The sequence below is a fragment of the Phyllostomus discolor genome, chromosome 1, assembly GCF_004126475.2.
Source record: "Phyllostomus discolor isolate MPI-MPIP mPhyDis1 chromosome 1, mPhyDis1.pri.v3, whole genome shotgun sequence".
Taxonomy (NCBI): domain Eukaryota; kingdom Metazoa; phylum Chordata; class Mammalia; order Chiroptera; family Phyllostomidae; genus Phyllostomus; species Phyllostomus discolor.
In genome coordinates this window covers 88,567,111-88,585,465 of record NC_040903.2, presented here as the reverse complement: position 1 = coordinate 88,585,465, position 18,355 = coordinate 88,567,111, and the positions used below count along the sequence as shown (strand labels likewise).

The 18,355-nt window shown below is 41.4% G+C and overlaps 2 protein-coding genes and 1 non-coding gene across 4 annotated transcripts in view; 1 reads left to right on the top strand and 2 right to left on the bottom strand.

Moving 5' to 3' along the window:
- The window catches only part of PPP3CA (protein phosphatase 3 catalytic subunit alpha), a 312,840-nt gene extending 298,480 nt beyond the window's left edge, over positions 1-14,360 (bottom strand). Inside the window, exon 1 of one of the 2 annotated variants that reach the window (XM_028506578.2) lies at positions 13,546-14,360. In XM_028506578.2, the coding sequence (XP_028362379.1) occupies positions 13,546-13,603 (58 nt within the window). In that variant the 5' untranslated portion in view covers positions 13,604-14,360. The remainder of the gene's footprint in view (positions 1-13,545) is intronic. The other variant, XM_028506579.2, reaches the window with a different exon arrangement.
- LOC114493460 lies at positions 8,879-9,042 on the bottom strand. The gene has a single exon (XR_003684135.1). It is a non-coding gene; the product is annotated as a U1 spliceosomal RNA (small nuclear RNA).
- LOC118497103 (extensin-like) lies at positions 13,916-18,336 on the top strand. The gene is made up of 3 exons (XM_036010780.1): positions 13,916-13,952; positions 14,011-14,778; positions 15,119-18,336. Exons 1-3 carry the CDS (start codon positions 13,916-13,918, stop codon positions 15,244-15,246), a joined length of 933 nt encoding a protein of 310 aa, XP_035866673.1. The 3' UTR covers positions 15,247-18,336.
- Positions 18,337-18,355: the final 19 nt, after the last annotated feature.

The window sequence follows — 18,355 nt, the reverse complement described above, 5'->3', positions numbered from 1 at the left end:
GGGAAGGGAGGGAGAAAGAGAGAGAGAGAGAGAAACATCAATGTGCGGTTGCTGGGGGCCATGGCCTGCAACCCAGGCATGTGCCCTGACTGGGAATCAAACCTGCGATGCTTTGGTTTGCAGCCCGCGCTCAATCTACTGAGCTACACCAGCCAGGGCTATAAGTGTAATTTTTTTTAATTTAGCCAATTCGCTAAATTATTTTTATTAAATTTATTAGGGTGATATTGGTTAATATAATTATATAGGTTTCAGGTATACAATTTTATAAAACATCATTTGTATATTGAATTGTGTGTTCACCACCCAAAGTGCTATGATCCTGCTATGATCTCTCATACCTCCCCCATCCTGTGCCTCTAGTAATCCCCTATGCCCCTGTGCCATACTGTTGTCTGTGTCTTTGAGGGTTTTTTCCTTTGCTTAATCCCTTCCCCTTTTTCACCCAGCCCCCAACCCTCTTCCTCTCTGACAGCTGTCAGTCTGTATTCTGTATGAGTCTGTTTCTATTCCATTTGTTAGTTTATTTTGTTCATTAGAGTCCACATCTGAGTGAAATCATATGGTTCTTATCTTTCTCTGACTGACTTATTTCACTTAACATAATATTCTCCAGATCCATCCATGCTGTCGAAAAAGGTAAGATTTCCTTCTTTTTTACGGCTGAGCAGTATTCCATTGTGTGAATGTACCACAGCGTTTTTATCCACTCACCTACTGATGGGCACCTGAGCTCTTTCTAGATTTTGGCTACTGTAAATAATGCTGCAATGAACACAGGGGTGAATATATTCTTTCCGGTAAGTATTTTGGTTTTCTTCAGATAAGGAAAATTGGACAGATACCTGCAGAAAAATGAAACTAGACCACCTTCTTATGTCATACATAAGAATACACTTGAAATGGGTCAGAGACTTAAATTTAAGACCTGAAACCACAAAACTCCAAAAAAAAAAAAAAACCCCACAGGCAATAAAATCTTGGGATGTTTTCTCTTGGCAATATTTTTTCTGACATCTCCTCAGGCAAGGGAAACAAAAAGAAGTAAAAATAAAGAAATAGAAATACATAGAATTAAAAAGTTTTTGTACAGCAAAGGAAACCATCAACAGACTGAAAAGACAACCTACTGAATGGGAGAACATATTAACCAATACATCTGATAAGGGTTTAATACCTAAATTTTGTAAGAAGTGTAAAACTCCACATCAAAAAAGCAAACAATCCAATTAAAAATGGGCAAAGCACATGAATAGTAACTTCTCCAAAGAGGACATACAGATGGCCCAGAGACATAAGAAAAGGTGCTCAATGTCACTAATCATCAGAGAACTGTAAATTAAAATAACAATGAGATATCATCTCACACCTGTCAGAATGGCTATCATCAATAAATCAACAAACAAGCGTTGGGAAGGATGTGAAGAAAAGGAAACCCTCATGCACTGTTGGTGGGAACACAGATCAGTGCAGCCAGGTGGAAGGCAGTATGGAGTTACCTGAAAAAATTAAAAATGGAACTGCCTTACAACCCAGTAATTCCACTTCTGGGACTATATACAAAGAACCCCAAAACACTAATTAGAAAGAATACATGATCCCCTGTGATCATTGCAGCATTATTGACAATAGCCAAGATTTGGAAGTAGTCCAAGTGCCCATCAGTATATGACTGGATAAAAAAGCTGTGGTAATTTACACTGAGTTATTTTTTTAAAAGTCAATTACTTTAGTTAGCAACTTCTATCAAAGGTGGCCAATCTTATCCTAAATAAAGAAACTAACCACTGAATTTCCAGCATGGCCCCTGGAAGATGTTTGAGAACAGAAGATATCAGAGTACTTTGCAATTTCCCAGAGGTGCTTAACATGTTACATGACCTATTCAATCCACAAATCTCGCTAGCACAAGTGTATTCTCTAGTCTTAAGTCTCAGCTTTTTTTCCCCCATCACATGATATTCACTTGGGAATATGGCAAACACTGTCACAGATTACAAGAATGTAGAATTTCCACTATGATTAAGGGAATATGGGTAAGATCAAGAAGACTACAAGCAATGCAAAATGCCCACCATGACAGCTGCAGCTCCATTCCTTTCTCTCCTGTGTGAGAAACTTGCATGAGAATGCAAGTGAAAGTAAAATTTTATGGGTAAACTTGAATCTACCCCAGTTTACACGTAGACATTTTAAAGTAAGACATTTGCAAACTTCTGTACGTTATCAGTAGCTGTTAATGCCTCACAGCTGAGTGTAACACAGAAATGTGTTGTGACACCACAGTTGGAAGCCACTGACCTCTTTTAGGCCTCAGTGAAACTTAAGCTTGTTATCAAATTACAGCTGAACTCACTGGGTTAGCCAAATTCAATGGCCTTAGGAGCTGTTTATCAACAACCTTTGAGGACTGGGTGCCAGAAGTAAGAGCAGGCAGAAGATGCAGGTTCAGCTCTGGCCAAGAGGGATGCTGAGCAGCCTTCATGGTGTGATCTGAAAAGTAAACAAAGGAACTGGCCTGTCCTCAATTACCCTGCTAACACCACCATGGTGTCATGCTATCATGCTGTCTTTATTATTTGCCTGTATTACAAATAAAGGCAAGAAAAATGAAAGCAAGTCCTCTAGAAAATCACTGTTAAAGTGCATCTGCTATCCAGGTTTTCTGGAAAGCTCTTACATATAAAGCAGATGAGGTATTTGACACCTTAAAGCTGTAGAGGAACAGGAGAAAATACAACTAAGAGAATTGCAATAGGAAGGGTATGAAGAGTAAATGCATCACAGTGACAGTCCTCATTCAACCAAAGGACATCATAGAAAGAATTCTAGATTGGGCCCACCAGTGAAGGACTTGAGTTCCATGAAGTTTAAAGGTTAACACAAAAACACAGAACGGCAAAGCAAGAGTACTGAAGCACCCAAGTCCAAGGTGCTAAAGGTTCCACAGAAGAAGGCAGGCCAAGATAAACCCTTGCTCACTTCTCCATTTTCAGAAGACCCTAACAATGTGATGTGGCGTTAAAGGAAGGCTGCTGGGATGACAAATGACCAAGAAACCATGCCATGTGGGGAATAGCTAGAAGACTTGAAAACATAAAAGCTGTCGTTACTATCCAAAAAGCTTTCTTGTGGAAGATGCAAAGCTCATTTTATGTAACTCTATAGGGCAATGGTAGGAACAATAAATGTGTACTTCAGAGCATCAGATGGAAGTAAAGCATGAAGAAACATTCTGGCAAACAGAAAAGGCCAGGATACAGCAGGAAGTCTTAGGGAAGTGGGAGCTTTTTCCCACTAAACGTGTTCATGCAGCAACAGGATTACGATCCATCAGGGAGGCAAACAGAAATTCCACACTGGGTATGGCCTGAGCTAGACTTCTGGTGCACCTTCCAATTCTAAGAGTTTAATTTATTTGTTTTGCTTAGGCTGAGACATGAGCAAGTGTTAAGAAATAAAACATTCCCTCAGTATCCCTACTTCCTCTCCCCAGTATTTAAGTGGAGGACTGACTGACTCCAGGCCAGATGGGGAGACAAATTTCCGAGGTTTCTTCCAGCTTCAAAATTTTGTGATTTTGGATTAAGATCACATTTACTACCCAAATAAATGAGGATCATTTATTCTCTCCATTCAGAAGATCCCCACAATTCATGCCAGTGTTAAATGTCCTTGACTGATTAAAAAAAAATAACCTAAATCCTTGATGTGTCCAAATAGTGTTTTTTCTTATTCAGCTGACAGTGGTGATGGACATCTAAGTGTAATCCACTGTGAAAGAAACTTAATACTTGAAATCCAGTTAAATCACCACTCAACTTTTTCTTTTTAAGACAATAATCTTTCAGTTGTTGCAATTTTAAGTCTTTATCACTTGGGTTGGGGTTCTTTTTTTTTCTTGACATATGCCAAATTTCTCACAACCTTTTCTGGAAGTGCATGTGGAAGGAGACAGAGTACTCAAGTAGAATAGTGACCACAGGTCAGGGCCACAGACAGATTCCTTCCAGACTGCCGAATGCAAATTAACAGAAATTGACAATAAGATGATTTTATGTAGGAAACTAGACTTTCCCTAGTCTTTAATTCCTTGAAAGGAAAGTATCTCTGCACTAGGCTGACAGATTAAATACTGGCCCATATACCAGACCTGGAAAGCCCTGGATGGCCTGCTTTAATGGGGGCCATATGACCAAGTCTGGGCCAGTGCAGGTCCAATGGTCCTCTGTGAGAATAGGGCTGACAGCAGGTGCTTCACCACACTGCCTCCCTCTTGATGTCATCCCAGGTCTGGCTTTTTTCAAACCATTCATTCACCAGATAGACACACCATCCAGGAAACTGACTCACAAGCAGCCTGTACTCATGCCATGGGCCTCAAGATCTTTTTATTCCTATTACATGGACATCCTCATATCTGGGCCTGCAGTATGTTTTTCATCTCTGTTCTGATTCCCAGGTGTATTAACTCTTATTATTTTGCATTTGCACATTTTTTGTAAGTAAGCTATATAATTGTGAAATTCAATCTGGGCCTCTCAGATGCTTGTCACAATAGCTACCCCCCAACCTGGTATTATCATGAGTCTTCCTGAGGAAAAAAAACACTGCCCACCTTTGAGAAGATTGACCCATGCACCCTTTAACTGACACTGACCCATTGAAAACCAAGCACTCCCTGAGTAAGGCACTCCAGCTAGGTGTGCTTCTGCAGGCTGGCTATTACACAAAAAACAATTCCAATTAATAAAATAAAGCATGTCAAGACTCATGTGAAAAAACCTGTCTATAGAATTGGCACTTACAAATCAAGAAACTCATCAGATTTTTGTGATCTGCCCATGATTTAAATTCCACAAAATTTCAAACAGAAAAGAACCCTGTGATTGAAAAATTTAAGTCCCTCTTTTTATTAAACAACCATGCACCAAATGCCTATTCCTTAGTTGGCACTCTGCCAAGGCTAAAGATAAAAAGATAAACGGAACCACTCTCCTGGGCTCTCCCCTTAATGGGGAGGAGAGGCAAAGAGATAAACAAACAATCACAGCAACATGCTCTATTCAAGGTATCTTCTGTGAGAAACTGAGTCCCTTTACTACAATTAAAGATATCAAGATATGAGTCCCAGAGGAGGTGACATTTGAACTGATTGAATGATGAGAATTAAGTAATGAAAACTGTTACTGTGCAAATAATCAGACTCACACAGAGAACATATTTGTGTACTTTAATTTATTAGCATTAAATATGCATAGCAGAGCAACAATGTCAGGTTTAATAATAAAAAAAACTTGTAATTCCTTTGCAAAAAAGCAAATTAATAATAACAACAACAGCAACAACACAAACTGGAAGTCCTGACTCAGGTTCCATCATTTTAAGAAAACATACTGTGCTTTTAATTTGAGAAAATGGAATAGCTTACAAAATGTTTAAAAACAAATGTCAAGGGATGGCTTAAAGTCCACTTAGGTGATATAAGGAATCAGCAAAGTTGGTGCCACCTTTTTTTTTTAACTTCCCTTAGCCCATATATCTTCCCACTGGATAGCATCCAATGATGTTTTGGGGGGCCAAGAGGTTATGTTGGTCAAGGCGGCACTTCTGGATTACAAAAGCATTACAGAAAATGATAAGCTGAGATATGAAGAAAAAAAGAGGATTTTATTTGGTTTTGTTTGTTTTTTTTTTTCCATGAAATTTGCCAGGTCATTTTCTATTCAAGTCCAACTATGGACAATAATTAAAATACATTAGTCACCCAATATATCAAACACTGAGTGATTAACATATCTTTTCCACTTGTCAAAAACTGATCAACCTAAGGGAAAATACAAGGAAACTGAAAGAGAGCTTTAAGGTTGAAGCTAATATGCTAAGCTGAAAAGCCCTTTAAATTTAGCTGGCACAAAGCCAGTCTCAATGACCAAATAACGAAACTGCTCTCAATCTAACTATGTCACCTTTTTGATGTTTCCTTCTCATACTCCATTCCCTAATATGACTGGAGAAGGAAGCAATTAACCAGACAGTCGCCACATAGAACCATTTACAAAGAATCAGAACTTAGTACACTAAAAATAAACACAATTTTTCTCCATTTATTGCTTCAGGGGGCACATGAGAATTCTGCAATGCCCAGGCCACTCAGTAAGAGTGCATTCAGTACATAATAAGGCACTGAGCTGGCATCACTGGTTCAATGACCATATTTCCCAAATGAAAATTTTGAATATGCATATTAACAAAAATTATTATGTAACTTCCGAGTATATGCAGCAACCTGGGAGACATAGATTAGACACTGACATACTAGAATTTCCAAAACATTCTAATGTTACATAGACACAACTAAACATTTTGTATCAGAAGTAGTAGCTCCTCCCCTCAAAAATAAAAATCGGGGCTGTCCAGTTAATGTAAGAGACTCTAAATATATGAATCTTACATCTGATGGAATTTTTTTTAATTTAGTTCAAATAAAACTTTCTCTTTGAATGCTGACCATCATTCTTCTAGTTTCATAATTGGAGAAAGTGCCTGAAATTGACACACACCTAAGGTGGTATGTCATTATCTGAAGGCAGCTATTAACATAAATCTCTGATATCTACTTGTTTGTTTTGCTTTTAGAGGGCATGTGCAGAATTTCCAGTTGCAAGAGACAGAAGTTCATAGTCAGATAGACCATGTTTTAAAATAGTCATAATATAGTTTGCTGTGAGACAAAAGCATGGATTAGAGGAATAAAAAGAAAAAACTCACAAAGTTCTATTCCTTTCTCTGATGGTCTCAATAAGAATCCATCTAATTCCAAAAATGCAGCATTTTAATAAGTGATTACTACTTCTTCAGTATTGTATTTATATATTTTTAATATCTAAGACTTCAGCTACCTGAGTGTACATTTATAAAATGAATTTGAGCTCCTAACAACAGGTCCTAAATATCAGGTTGATAGCTCATCTATTTAAGACATTATGCAGAACACCTAGCTATGTAGGGATATGAAATGTTTTATTTGACTTCTTATATGAAATATAATTGACGGTTTATCAATGATACAGCCTGTATGAACAGGAGATGAAAATATTACAGAATAACATGGGCTGAAAATGTCAAGACTACTAAAGACTTAATTTAAAAACTGAAATTCTGTTCAGTGCTTACATCATTCCTGCCTCATGACTATTTTTAAAAAGGAGTGGAGCACTGACTGGGTAGCTCAGTTGGTTAGAGCATCATTCCGATACACCAAGTGGCAGGTTCAATCCCTGTTCAAGGAACATACAAGAATCAACCAATGAATGCACAAATAAGTGGAACCACAAATCAATGTTTTTTTCTTTCTCTCTCTCTCTGCAGCCTCCTTCCAATTAATTAATTAATTAATTAGAATGTTTAAGAAGCATTGGCTAAAATTTTTGCTTTAACTTTTGCTAGAAGTTAACAAAATCCTCAAACCAGAGTAACAGTATGGGTCACTATAGATAATGACAAAGGCTTACAGTAACACCCTTCAAAATTATAGTAAATAACAACTCCTTATGAGACAACTATGCTATTTCTACTTCTACGTATATATTTACCTGAATAGAAGGCAATGCTTAACAGTTTTCCTTTAGTGAACCTCATTCCAAGATCAAACCAGGTTATAACATTTATCTTCAGAATTTGTATTTCTGCTAAATACAGAGATACAAGTTTCTTCTCCTAATAAAACTGTTTCACATATATAGCTGGTAGTTCAGTAAAGCAAAATTTATACAAAAAAGTGGTATCTTAAATATACCAAAAGGAGTGACAGTTACAAATCCAGAGAGCCACCTCTGCTAAAGAATTTGCTTACACTTACCTACCATCTAGTCCCACCTGTGACCAACCCCTCTAGCTATTCTGTCTCCATTTCAACTATAAAACAAGTGTCACCACATACTGTTGTAGACCCAAGCTATTCATTGATTTTAACATTAATGGTCTGACTATTCGTGAGTGACCCTGAAAATACATTAGCACATTGTCATCTGTAACTCTGTGTCAGCAGTGACTGAACTGCCATCCCCAGGCAAGTGGCCCAAATGTAACCATTCAGGTTCTCAAATCCCACTTGATGATCTTCTGATTCTCACAAGTGCTGGTGAGTATAATTATTGCCTTTTTACATGAGAAAAGTGGCCAGTGACATTATAATATATATCAGTGGAATTACAGAAAGTTGCAACTGAAAATCTCACTATATCCCTTTTGAACGGCAAGACAATGCTACCCAAAACATTGCTGAGAAAACTGAAAAAATGAGCCCTGGCTGGCATAGCTCAGTGGATGGAGCGTGGGCCGAGAACCAAAGCATTGCAGGTTCGATTCCCAGTCAGGGCACATGCCTGGGTTGCAGGCCACGGCCCCCAGCAACTGCATATTGATGTTTCTCTCTCTCCCTCTTTCTCCCTCCCTTCCCTCTCTAAAAATAAATAAAATCTTAAAAGAAAAAGAAAATGTTTTAAAAAACTGAAAAAATTATTTTTTAGTATTTATCAAAGTTCCATATTATGAATCATTATCATTCTTTAATGTCCTGGAAGTGTCCAATATCTTCACAAAACTTTCAAAAAGGCAATTCAACTGGGTTTGCTAAAAAGACAATATGTCTAAAAAAAATGCCGTTTTCCAATGAGGTCACTTTAACTGGATTCTGTGTATTTGGCTTCTAATTAGTTTCAACTTTATACAGGGCTAACACAAAATAAAAAAATAAATAAATAAGGAAAAGCATTATGAAGACATTTTAAAAGTTATAAATGTACAATGTATCATTTTTCGTCTCTAAAATAACAAGTAAAAACAGAGAAAGAGATTTTTAAAAGCATATTTTTTCCAGGGGAGAGAGTGAACACAGTCCCCCACTACCACAGATTATGCAGTCGAGTTTCCCACACTGGGAGAAATCACAGGGGCCAGCACATCTGGAGTGCAATGGGTAAGCCTGGACCTGGGAAAACCACCTTTGTGATCATGGCATCTCTCCTGCCAGATAAGTATAAAAGCATCTTTTTAAACTAATATAAACAAGTGTTTGAATAAATCTCTAACTAGTTTCTAAGGTGTTTCTTTTTCATATTTTAACTGGGTACCTTAAAATACATTGCTCACTTAAAGAACTATGTTTCTTCTCCACAATTTCCAAAAACTATTATTTTTAAATGTTAATTCTTCTAGTTGATGACTTTTTAGAATCATTGGAATTTCCTAGAATACCAGTCTCAACTGCTGCCTTAAGCCTTAAGTTTACAGAATGTTTTCAAAACAATGCACTTGTGTTATATTTACTTTATAGTAATGAATGGATCAATCTGATTTGTAATTAACAGCATTAATTTGCATGCTATTCACTACATCCTGAAAAGAATTTGTTATCAAGTATACTGACCATGCCCAAATCGTGTTGTTTATAGTATAATTAGATTAGCAGACCCCTTTCTTCATATCAACTGCTTATGTAATCTTCAGCCATCAGACATAACCCTGAATTAATGATGTTTTACTATACTCAATGGAAAACCAGATACATAGAATAACTCAGCCTATGGTAACAAAATCAGTAAAATAAATTCACAATAAGCTCTTCTTGACAACTGCAAAGAAATGGCATATATCTGTTTTCTTTTTAAGTAGTGTTACCAGTCTCATTCAGCGAGAAAACTGGTGGTTTGAATCCTTATTTAATATTTTACTTAGCTACCATTTTCTTGCTTATATGATCTTATATATCTTTCTAGAACTTCCCTACATATACTTTTTCTACACTAAAAGTATATAGCTGATGATACACAGAAAGACAAGCTCCCTTTTTTGGATTCCCCACAGGCAAAAGCAACCTGACACAAAGCACTGAAGTGCCCTACCTAGAGTTTTGAGAAACTTCCTAAAACTCTTCCGAAGGATTCACCCCTCAACAACCTGCCACGGTATCTGGAATTTCTACCATTAAAAACAGCTCAGGTGAAGGTACGGGAACAACTACAGAATGCCTGAAGATGGGAACAGAGCGAAGGGCAAGTATGGAACAAGGGAACGCACTCACTCATCACATACAGTTTAATTTCCTCCAAATATTTAATTGTCATGTAGTAAAGTTCTACAGCCAGTAGGGATTTAAAGGCAGGAACAGGAAGGGAGAAATGAAGAGAAGCCAAAGTCTGGAAAAAGGCCTGTGGAGCATCACTGCAGAGAAAAACCAAGCTATTGGGTGTGTTGCGGGGAGAGGGTAGTAGTCAGTCTTCTATGTATTGCCCTCCATCTTTGGCTTTATATTATGCAATGCTTCTTTAAAAAAATGTAAAGCCAAGGGATAAAATTATTCTGATTTCCAACAAATGGCAATATGAAAATGTTTTCTCTAAATTTTTATACTTTCCATTTTTTTATCCAAGAACAGTCAAAATGAAACAGTACTAGTTTTGCTAAATGAAATAACTTTTCCTGAGATAGTCTAAATGAACGGTTTTCATCTCCAATGCTGCCATTCATTTCCTTTCATTTCTGAGGCTTAGAAAATGATCATGGTCTCTGAACATACTCCAGAAGGTGCTGCAAACCGGAAAAAATTAGTTAGTTGAAACTTAAACTCAACCTACCATTCTAAAGTTGCATTCTGGAAATACAAGTCAAGAAAGTCATATTACTACAAACACAACCATAAGACAAGCGCAGCTTTATTTGTAAGTAAGTAGCAATTTGTTATACAACAAAAACCAGAGTACACTCCTGAAGGTAACTGTAAACAAACGCCACTGCAAGCCATGGTAATAATAATCCAAATACCTCTTATTTCTGTTTGTAAGCAAATACCTCTAACTGGACTTGGTGAAAGGAGAGAAAGCTTAGGGAGCACAGAAATTTCCTCAAGGATAATCCCTTCCCTGCATTAAAGAATAAGCCAATTTTAGAACACTGAGATGAAGTTCTAGCAAAACTTAGAGTGAAGTCATGGTTTTGTGAACTCTTATCTCATTTTTATTAATGTAAAAATTGTTTGGTAATGTTTTCCATTCATTATACATGTACTTTGTACTCACTAAGCATGTGCATACATATTCAAGGGGAACTGCTATTTCATATATACCAATCATCAAAATTGATTATCATCTCATCTAACCAATCATAAAAACCATATGTATGACAAAATGTTGAATCCAACATTTGATAATGCCTTTTAAGCCAACAATGGAAAGAAAGCATAAGAGAAATTAATGGTGGTGTGTCCATCTTAAAAATCAGGATTCGCCAAGAAAACTTTTTTTTCTGTAAATAAATTTCACACTCAAAATTTCACATCGAGAGCCCTATCAAAACAAATGTAAAGTTAACTTTTCCTACTTTGAGTCTATTACCCACATTTGCATATCAGTTATGCAATAATATGTAAATACAGTTTTTGGAATTATGGGTTGATGTGTATACTTATTATAGAAAGCTCCATTTATAATAATATACATAATATAGCATTGAAAAAAAAGTAAGACAAAACAGCCATGGAATGGTTGAATGGACTCTTTCACATTAACTAGTGAAGACAACAAGCCTGAATGTACGAACAATCATTTTTACATTCTTCACTTGATGACAATTTTACATGTACATTTAGAATCCATACCTTGTAATTTAAAACAGGGGATGTAATCTTACATGTGTGCATATAAGTGTTTTTTTAAATTGCTGGCCCATTCACTGCTATCATTTGAATTGCAAGTTTTATACTGTTTTGAAAACAAGTAATCTTAATATACAGATTGGAGTTATAACTAAACTTCACACATTATGGAGATATGTTATTCTGATATTTTAGCCAAAAGTCTTAGTTATCTTTAAGTGTCAACAAAAAGCCTTAATACAAACAGTTCTTTTGAATGAAGTTGAATTGACTATTTACAGGAGGATCCATGCCTGCAGAAATAGCTGTGCATCTGTAGTCCTAGTCCCAGTCATTTTTTCAGATATTTCCTCATTTTGATGGGTCTATGAATACTGCTCTGAAGTAGGAGATATTTCAATAAAACCAAAAGATATTTTATTCTATTTTTCTTATTAAAGGAGACCACAATTTCCCCCATCATCAAGAGAATACACAAACAAAACTTTAGGAACTGAGTAAACCTGAATGAAGCAATGAACAGTTCTGAAGCCCCAATGACTTCTGTTATCACGGTCCCTAGGCTACTGGGTTACTTCACCTAAGGGCTCATGATGCAAATGACTTTATTGCCTTGCACTCTACTTGCAAGCTCTGGCCACATAAGATCCTATCTCTGTTTTACACCACACACACACACACACACACACACACACTACACCAGTCAGCCTTGTTTTCAATTTCAGAGGCCTGCTCTGCGCTTAGCCCACGCCCAACCCTGCTTTGCTCTGCATTCTGACCCCAGGAATTATGGATACTACTTAATCCTGGCGGATCTGCTCTATTGCCTCATCCTTCCAGGATTCCTAGGATAGTTCCTCCCCCACTCCACCAAGGAATACAAGGACAGCGGATTCCCCTGTGCGATTGAGACCACTGCCTCTCCCCTTCTTCACCCCATGCATCCCAGCTTCTCTTTGCCAAAAAACCCAGACCCATCCCCACTAGGAGTATAAAGTGTAGGGCTGTGGGATAATCAAATAGCCCATTAAACAGGGGGTGACAGAGGCACGGAGGTAGAGAGCGAGGCGAGTTCACCTCGGGGGAGGTGTGCTCCAGAGGAGAATCGTTCAAGAGCAATGACAGGTCCGTGGGGGAGGGCTGGCGGGGGCGAGGGAGGTTGGAGAACTGCTTTTCGAGTCCTTCTTTCTCTAGGGCCTGCAGGGGAATCCCGGGGCGGCGGTGGCAGCGGCAGGGTTCTAGGGTCCTTCCCAGCCTCCTGCGCCCCCGCGCGTCCCCTCCGCCACCCCACGGCCTGAGGTAGCCCCCGCCCCGCGCTGAAGGGAGCGCCTGGCTCCCACCACGCTCTCCCGCTCTCTCGCGAGTCCTGTGCAGGCCCTTCCAGGGGGAGGGGGAGGGAGCGCGGAGGGAATTGCTGCAATAGAGCGCGGAGAGAGCCCTGCCCGAGCTCGGCAGTCGGTGGAAAGCCACGGCCACATAAAAATGCCATATTAATTTTTTAAAAGCCATAAATCACCCCTTCCTGTGCAAAAGAAAACCATAAACCCGATCCCATGCAAGCCAGTGAACAGCCACCCACTTCCTATTTCTGTCACAGCAGCTACACCCTGCCAGCAACCACCCCCCGGGCGCCCCCTCCCGCCACCGCCACCCCCGCAGCCGCCTCCCCAAGGCTCAGCCATTTGCCAACTGACGCCCCCGTAAATAAAAAATCCCCAAGTGGGGTTAGGTGGGAGGCGTGGGGGAAGGGCGCCACAGAGGGGGGCGAGGGTTGCACAATATCCTAGAAGGTCTGTGGCAGGAGCCGGGAGAGAACCTGGGGCGGGGGAGGGGAGGCCAGCCGCCGGGTGCTTGCGGCACACAGTGCACCCGAGCGACCGGGAGCAGCTTACCTTTTACCACCCTGTCGGTCGTCGACAACTTGGGATCAATTGCCTTGGGCTCGGACATCTCCAGCCGCCGGGGTACAGCGACGCGCTGTTCGTCCGTCAAACTGCACACCCCGACCGGACCGGCGGGCCAGACACTCAGCGCCGCCGCCGCGCTGCAAACCGCTCAGTTGGAGGTCTGGTTTCTGAGCTGGCTTTAAAGTTACTGCCTTCTCCGCGTGTCCCTCTTCCTCCTCCTCCTCCGCCGCCTTCACTCCTCCTCCGCCGCCGCCGCCAGCCCCGCCGACTCTGCTCCGGGCACGCGTGTGTAATTGTTATTTATTTATTTTCCAAGCACGCCTCTAGGTTCTTCTTTTATTCTTGGGGACGGGGGATGGGGAGGAGAAGCGCACACACGAGCACCCACCCTGGCACGGAGACCAGACACCACGGAATGGAGCCCCACGCGCGCACTCTGCCGGGATTAAGACCGATCACATGGGGAGGGCCGGGGGCGAGGGAGGAGAGGCAGGGCCGCCGATGTCAGTGCCACCAACCGCGCCTCGGCGTCCCCGGCGGCGGAGAGGCGCCCGCCGCTGCTTTTGCCGCCGCTGCGCCTGCTGCTGCTGCTGCCGCCGCTGCTTCCCTACACGGAGCACCGCCGCAGGTTCGCGGCCGCCGGAGACGTCCCGCCGCCACTCGCCTGTGCCTCTCCTCACCGCTCCTTCACTCACACAGGCAGAGCCGCGGAGCTCGGCAGACACAGTCCCAGGCGTAAGCTACCCTCCTCCTCCTCCGCCGCTGCCACAGCCGCCGCCACCGCGCCCGCCTCCTCCCCTTCCTCCTCCCGGCCCCCGCCTCCAGCGCCAGGTCAGTCTCCTCCTCCTCGCGGAGCCCGCCTCCGGCTCCCAGCCGACGTCGAAGTTGCGGGCGTTCATTGGTTAGCATACGTGTCACTTGTCAGGTGGCGGCCCCCGGGTTCCGCCCGCCTCCCGCTCCTCCTTGCGGACCCGCCCCCCTCTCTGTTTCTCCCAGCTGCTAGTCCAGCGGGCCTGGCGCCTCCACTGCCCAGTGTCTCTCAGGTGTCACTGTTGCTGGCAGACCGGGAATTCGGAAGCAGAGTGGGCAGGGGTCGCAGCTGGGAGGAGAGGGGCTGTACCAGGCCACTATGGCCCCATTTGGCTTCCGCCTCTAGACCCCGCACACATCCCCGCGCCGCTTCGGTAACCGTGCCTTGTTGGCTGGGTTACCCTCAGTGTGAGTAGCCAAGTGCGGAGGGTGTCTCCGAGTGTGTGCGTGGCCGGCCGGAGGGCAAAAAGGGTGGAGGCCACGAGAGGAGGGAAGGGGTGTGGTGAGCGGAGACCTAGAAAGGGCGGAGGAAGGAAGAGCACGGCGAGTTCCGAGGCCCGAGCCGCAGTTGCTGTTGCTGCCGCAGCTGTCCAAGGAGGATCGCCAAAGCGTCGACGAATAAACAACTTACCTTGGGGAGCCGGCCTCTGCCTGTGATGGGTGTTGAGTTGTTTTAGCCATTGGGCCTTTTTTGCGGGCGGTGTCTGCTTACTGTTTCCTACCCTTGTCTCAATACCTTCCCAGGAAGGGTCTAACAGACGTTCGGAGCTTCGCGGGCCGGGAACGTGGTGGAATGTGCGGAGCCCTACCGGGCGCGGGACCGGGCTATCCAAGGAGCTTTGGGACTCGAGTCCACAGGGTCCCGGACAACTCTGAGACCCTGTGGATCTGCAGAGAGAAATGAGGGGGCGGGAAAACACCGGAGAGGGTTTCTTTTTCCCTGTTAGATCACAGAGCGACTGGTTGGGAGCTCGTGACACACCTCCCTTCCTTGCTCTTTCCAGTTTTCAGGCACCAATTCATGCTACCAATACTTACAGGGCCTTGAAGCCCTATGAGGATCCACACACTGGTCCCTCCAGTTGGAAGGAGAATAGAGAATTCAAGGCACAGAGCAATGGGTGACAGTGGCCCAAAGGCGAATTTCTGGCCTACCTGCCGTTCCACAGAATGAAGAGTGGGTCTCCCTCTGCACAGCCCCTCTCTCAGAACAACCTCAGTCAGCACCAAGAACTGGCAAGGAGGCTGGAGTTTCTTTTGGAATAATGAAGAGAGCTAAATAAATTTCTCACTCTCCATCCTTCCTGTTTTATTTCCAGATGCCTTCAATATCGACTTTTTCCTACTTCCTCAATGGGACCATGAGCCTAGTCGAAGGCCTAATAAAAGATTTAAGAAGCTAGGAAATAGAGCCCTGAGTGTTTTAGGTGACAGGGATTACATTAAAACTCAAACTTGCAAATAAGTTTTAGGAATTGACTGATGATGGTGCTGGACTATGACTTGAACAGTTTGGCTTGAAAAAAGTCGGAACTTACTGTAGAAGGCAGATGAGACTTTGATGGGCCTCCTAGCCTAAAAGGAGATCATGTAGGGTGTGTCCCACTGGCTCAGCGAGGCTACCACTGGCTCCAAGATTCTGCTGCCCAATTCAGAACCCAAGATAGTGAGTATAGTGAGTGGTAATTAGACAGCACATTCAATAAATATGAATTGTTCTTTTATAAGCCAGACACTGGTAGACAATTTAAGTGTGGGAGGGGTGAGGGTGAAGATGGTCCTTGCCCTCAATAAAGTCTAGAGTCTAATAGAACTATCAAAAATATGAACTCTAAGAGGCACTGTATCATCTCAGGAAGGAGTTGTTGAGAACAGCCTGCTGAGCATGGGCAGAGCTAGTTTAAGGCAGATTTAGGAAACCAGTCCCTGGCCAGATGGCACAAAGCCAGGCAGGGATGCTAAGACATGTGGGTGAGGAAGAGAGCCTGTTTGAGGAAAGACCAGGAAACCATGACCAGGGATGCTCACTTCTGAGATCATGATGATGCTCCTTCCCACAGGTTGAAAATAGAGACAGTTTCCACCAGTTTTTGGACTCAGTTTTCAGGTTAAGGAAAAATACTTTTGAATCAAGATCAGAATGCTTAAAATGTCAACACCATGTAAAACTTGCGTAATGCAGATAGAAAATAAAGGCACACCTTTGAGACACACCCTTCAGTCCGCTACAAGTCTGAGACACCTCCTAGCTAAGGTATGTGTGGGAAAAAAGGTTATGAATCATAATCACTTTACAACACATTATCATCAGGTAACTAAAGTACATGTGTATGGTTCCATGTGGCTGCAACAACAGACATGTCTTCTTAAACAAAACTGGACCCTACTCCAAGGGTCTAGTTTGAAAACTAGACAACATGTTAATTGAGGACTGGTTATGTCCTCATACCTGGCCTGCTGAAATAGCCAATTCATCTTTTTTATGCAATATTCTTTTCACATGTCCTACTATCTGCTACTACCAGTTTTTAAATTTTGTTAGACTGCCCAAACTGACTAATTATATTACACTTGCATAAGATTACCTTTTACTTGAAATACACATTTTTCAAGCATTTCCTGGATGCTGACTAACAATGTCCTCTGCTTATAAAAAAATAAACATAAAAAAAAAACCTTGGCAAAAAACAACTTGCTTTCTATTACAAAAATTGCATTTCCATTTCTTTTGTGCATTTGTCTTGGGGAAACATCTCCCCAGGTAGAAATACCATTTCCTAGCCTGCTCCTGTTTGTATCTAAGTGGGTCCATGTGACACATTCTGGTCAATGAACTGTGGGCCAAAGTATTTCATTATTTTCAGGCCAAAACAGTTAAGCAGCATATATACATTCTCCAGCCTATGGGTTCCTGAACTTTAACTGAATGCTGAAACTTCTAGGGCCCAGGAGAAAGCATAATGCCAAATGAAAAGAGCTAACTGCCTGAATTACCACATGGAGAAATGCTATCCACCTACTAGGAAAATCTGCATTAGACTTTCAGTTGAAGGAGAAGTAAACATTTACTGTGTTGTTCCATTGGAGATATGTTTGTTCAGGTTGCTGGTATTACCAAATTAATACACTGAAGTTATTTAAGATGTTAGTTCAAAAGTAAAATTCAGAATTATTCTGTTATGTAATAGAACTACCAGGCTAAAACTCTTCCTATTTCTTTTAATACATGAGCAACAAATTTTGACTTCTTGTAAATGAATTAATCATTTACCAATTGTATTTTGAACACCTGTTCTGTACAAGGTACCATGCTAGATGATGCATAAGTGTATAGAGTAAGGATTCAAACATTTTGTCCTTTCATTCAAAGATCTCAAAGTCTTGTTATACAAGAATGTTTCACATATTAACTTTGCAAAAATTTAGAAATTTAGATGTAAGATGCAACTTCCTCTCACTACTGAAGAACACAAACTAATTTTACTATTGACTTCACAACTAATTATAAGGATAAATACATGTGGATAAAAGAGAAAATATTGAAGGTTTGCATCATCTGCATATTCAGTTGCTCCAAGTCACAGCTAATTTACTTGGGCACAAGTCATAATAAAGGAGCAGTATTTTAGTTTGTTCTTAAGTGCTCTACTAGATCTAAAGGCATATTTTTTAAAGAAAAGAACTAAAGATACTGTATTTTATGTCTTATTTTGAGAAAAACCTGCTTTTGAAATTTTGAACTTTACTTTGATTCTTGGATGACATTGCTATCATTTTGATATTAGAGTTGAATAGTAGCCCTGACTGGTGTGGCTCTGTGGGTTGGGGGGTTCAGTTCCTGGTTCAGAGCCAGGTCCCTGCTGGGGGTGTGCCAGAGACAATCTTCTCTTGCACATAGATATTTCTATCCCATTCTTTCCCCCTCCCTTCCCCCTCAAAAATAAATAAGTAAATAAATTTTTTTTTAAAAGGGCTGAATAATAAC

Bases quoted from the DNA above. Each gene is read 5' to 3' on its own strand.
- LOC118497103 (XM_036010780.1), top strand. From the start codon at position 13,916: ATGGGGAGGAGAAGCGCACACACGAGCACCCACCCTG. The intron at 13,953-14,010 runs GCACGGAGACCA...GCCGGGATTAAG, and splicing joins ACACACGAGCACCCACCCTG to ACCGATCACATGGGGAGGGC. The intron at 14,779-15,118 runs GTGAGTAGCCAA...CTTCCCAGGAAG, and splicing joins TTGGCTGGGTTACCCTCAGT to GGTCTAACAGACGTTCGGAG.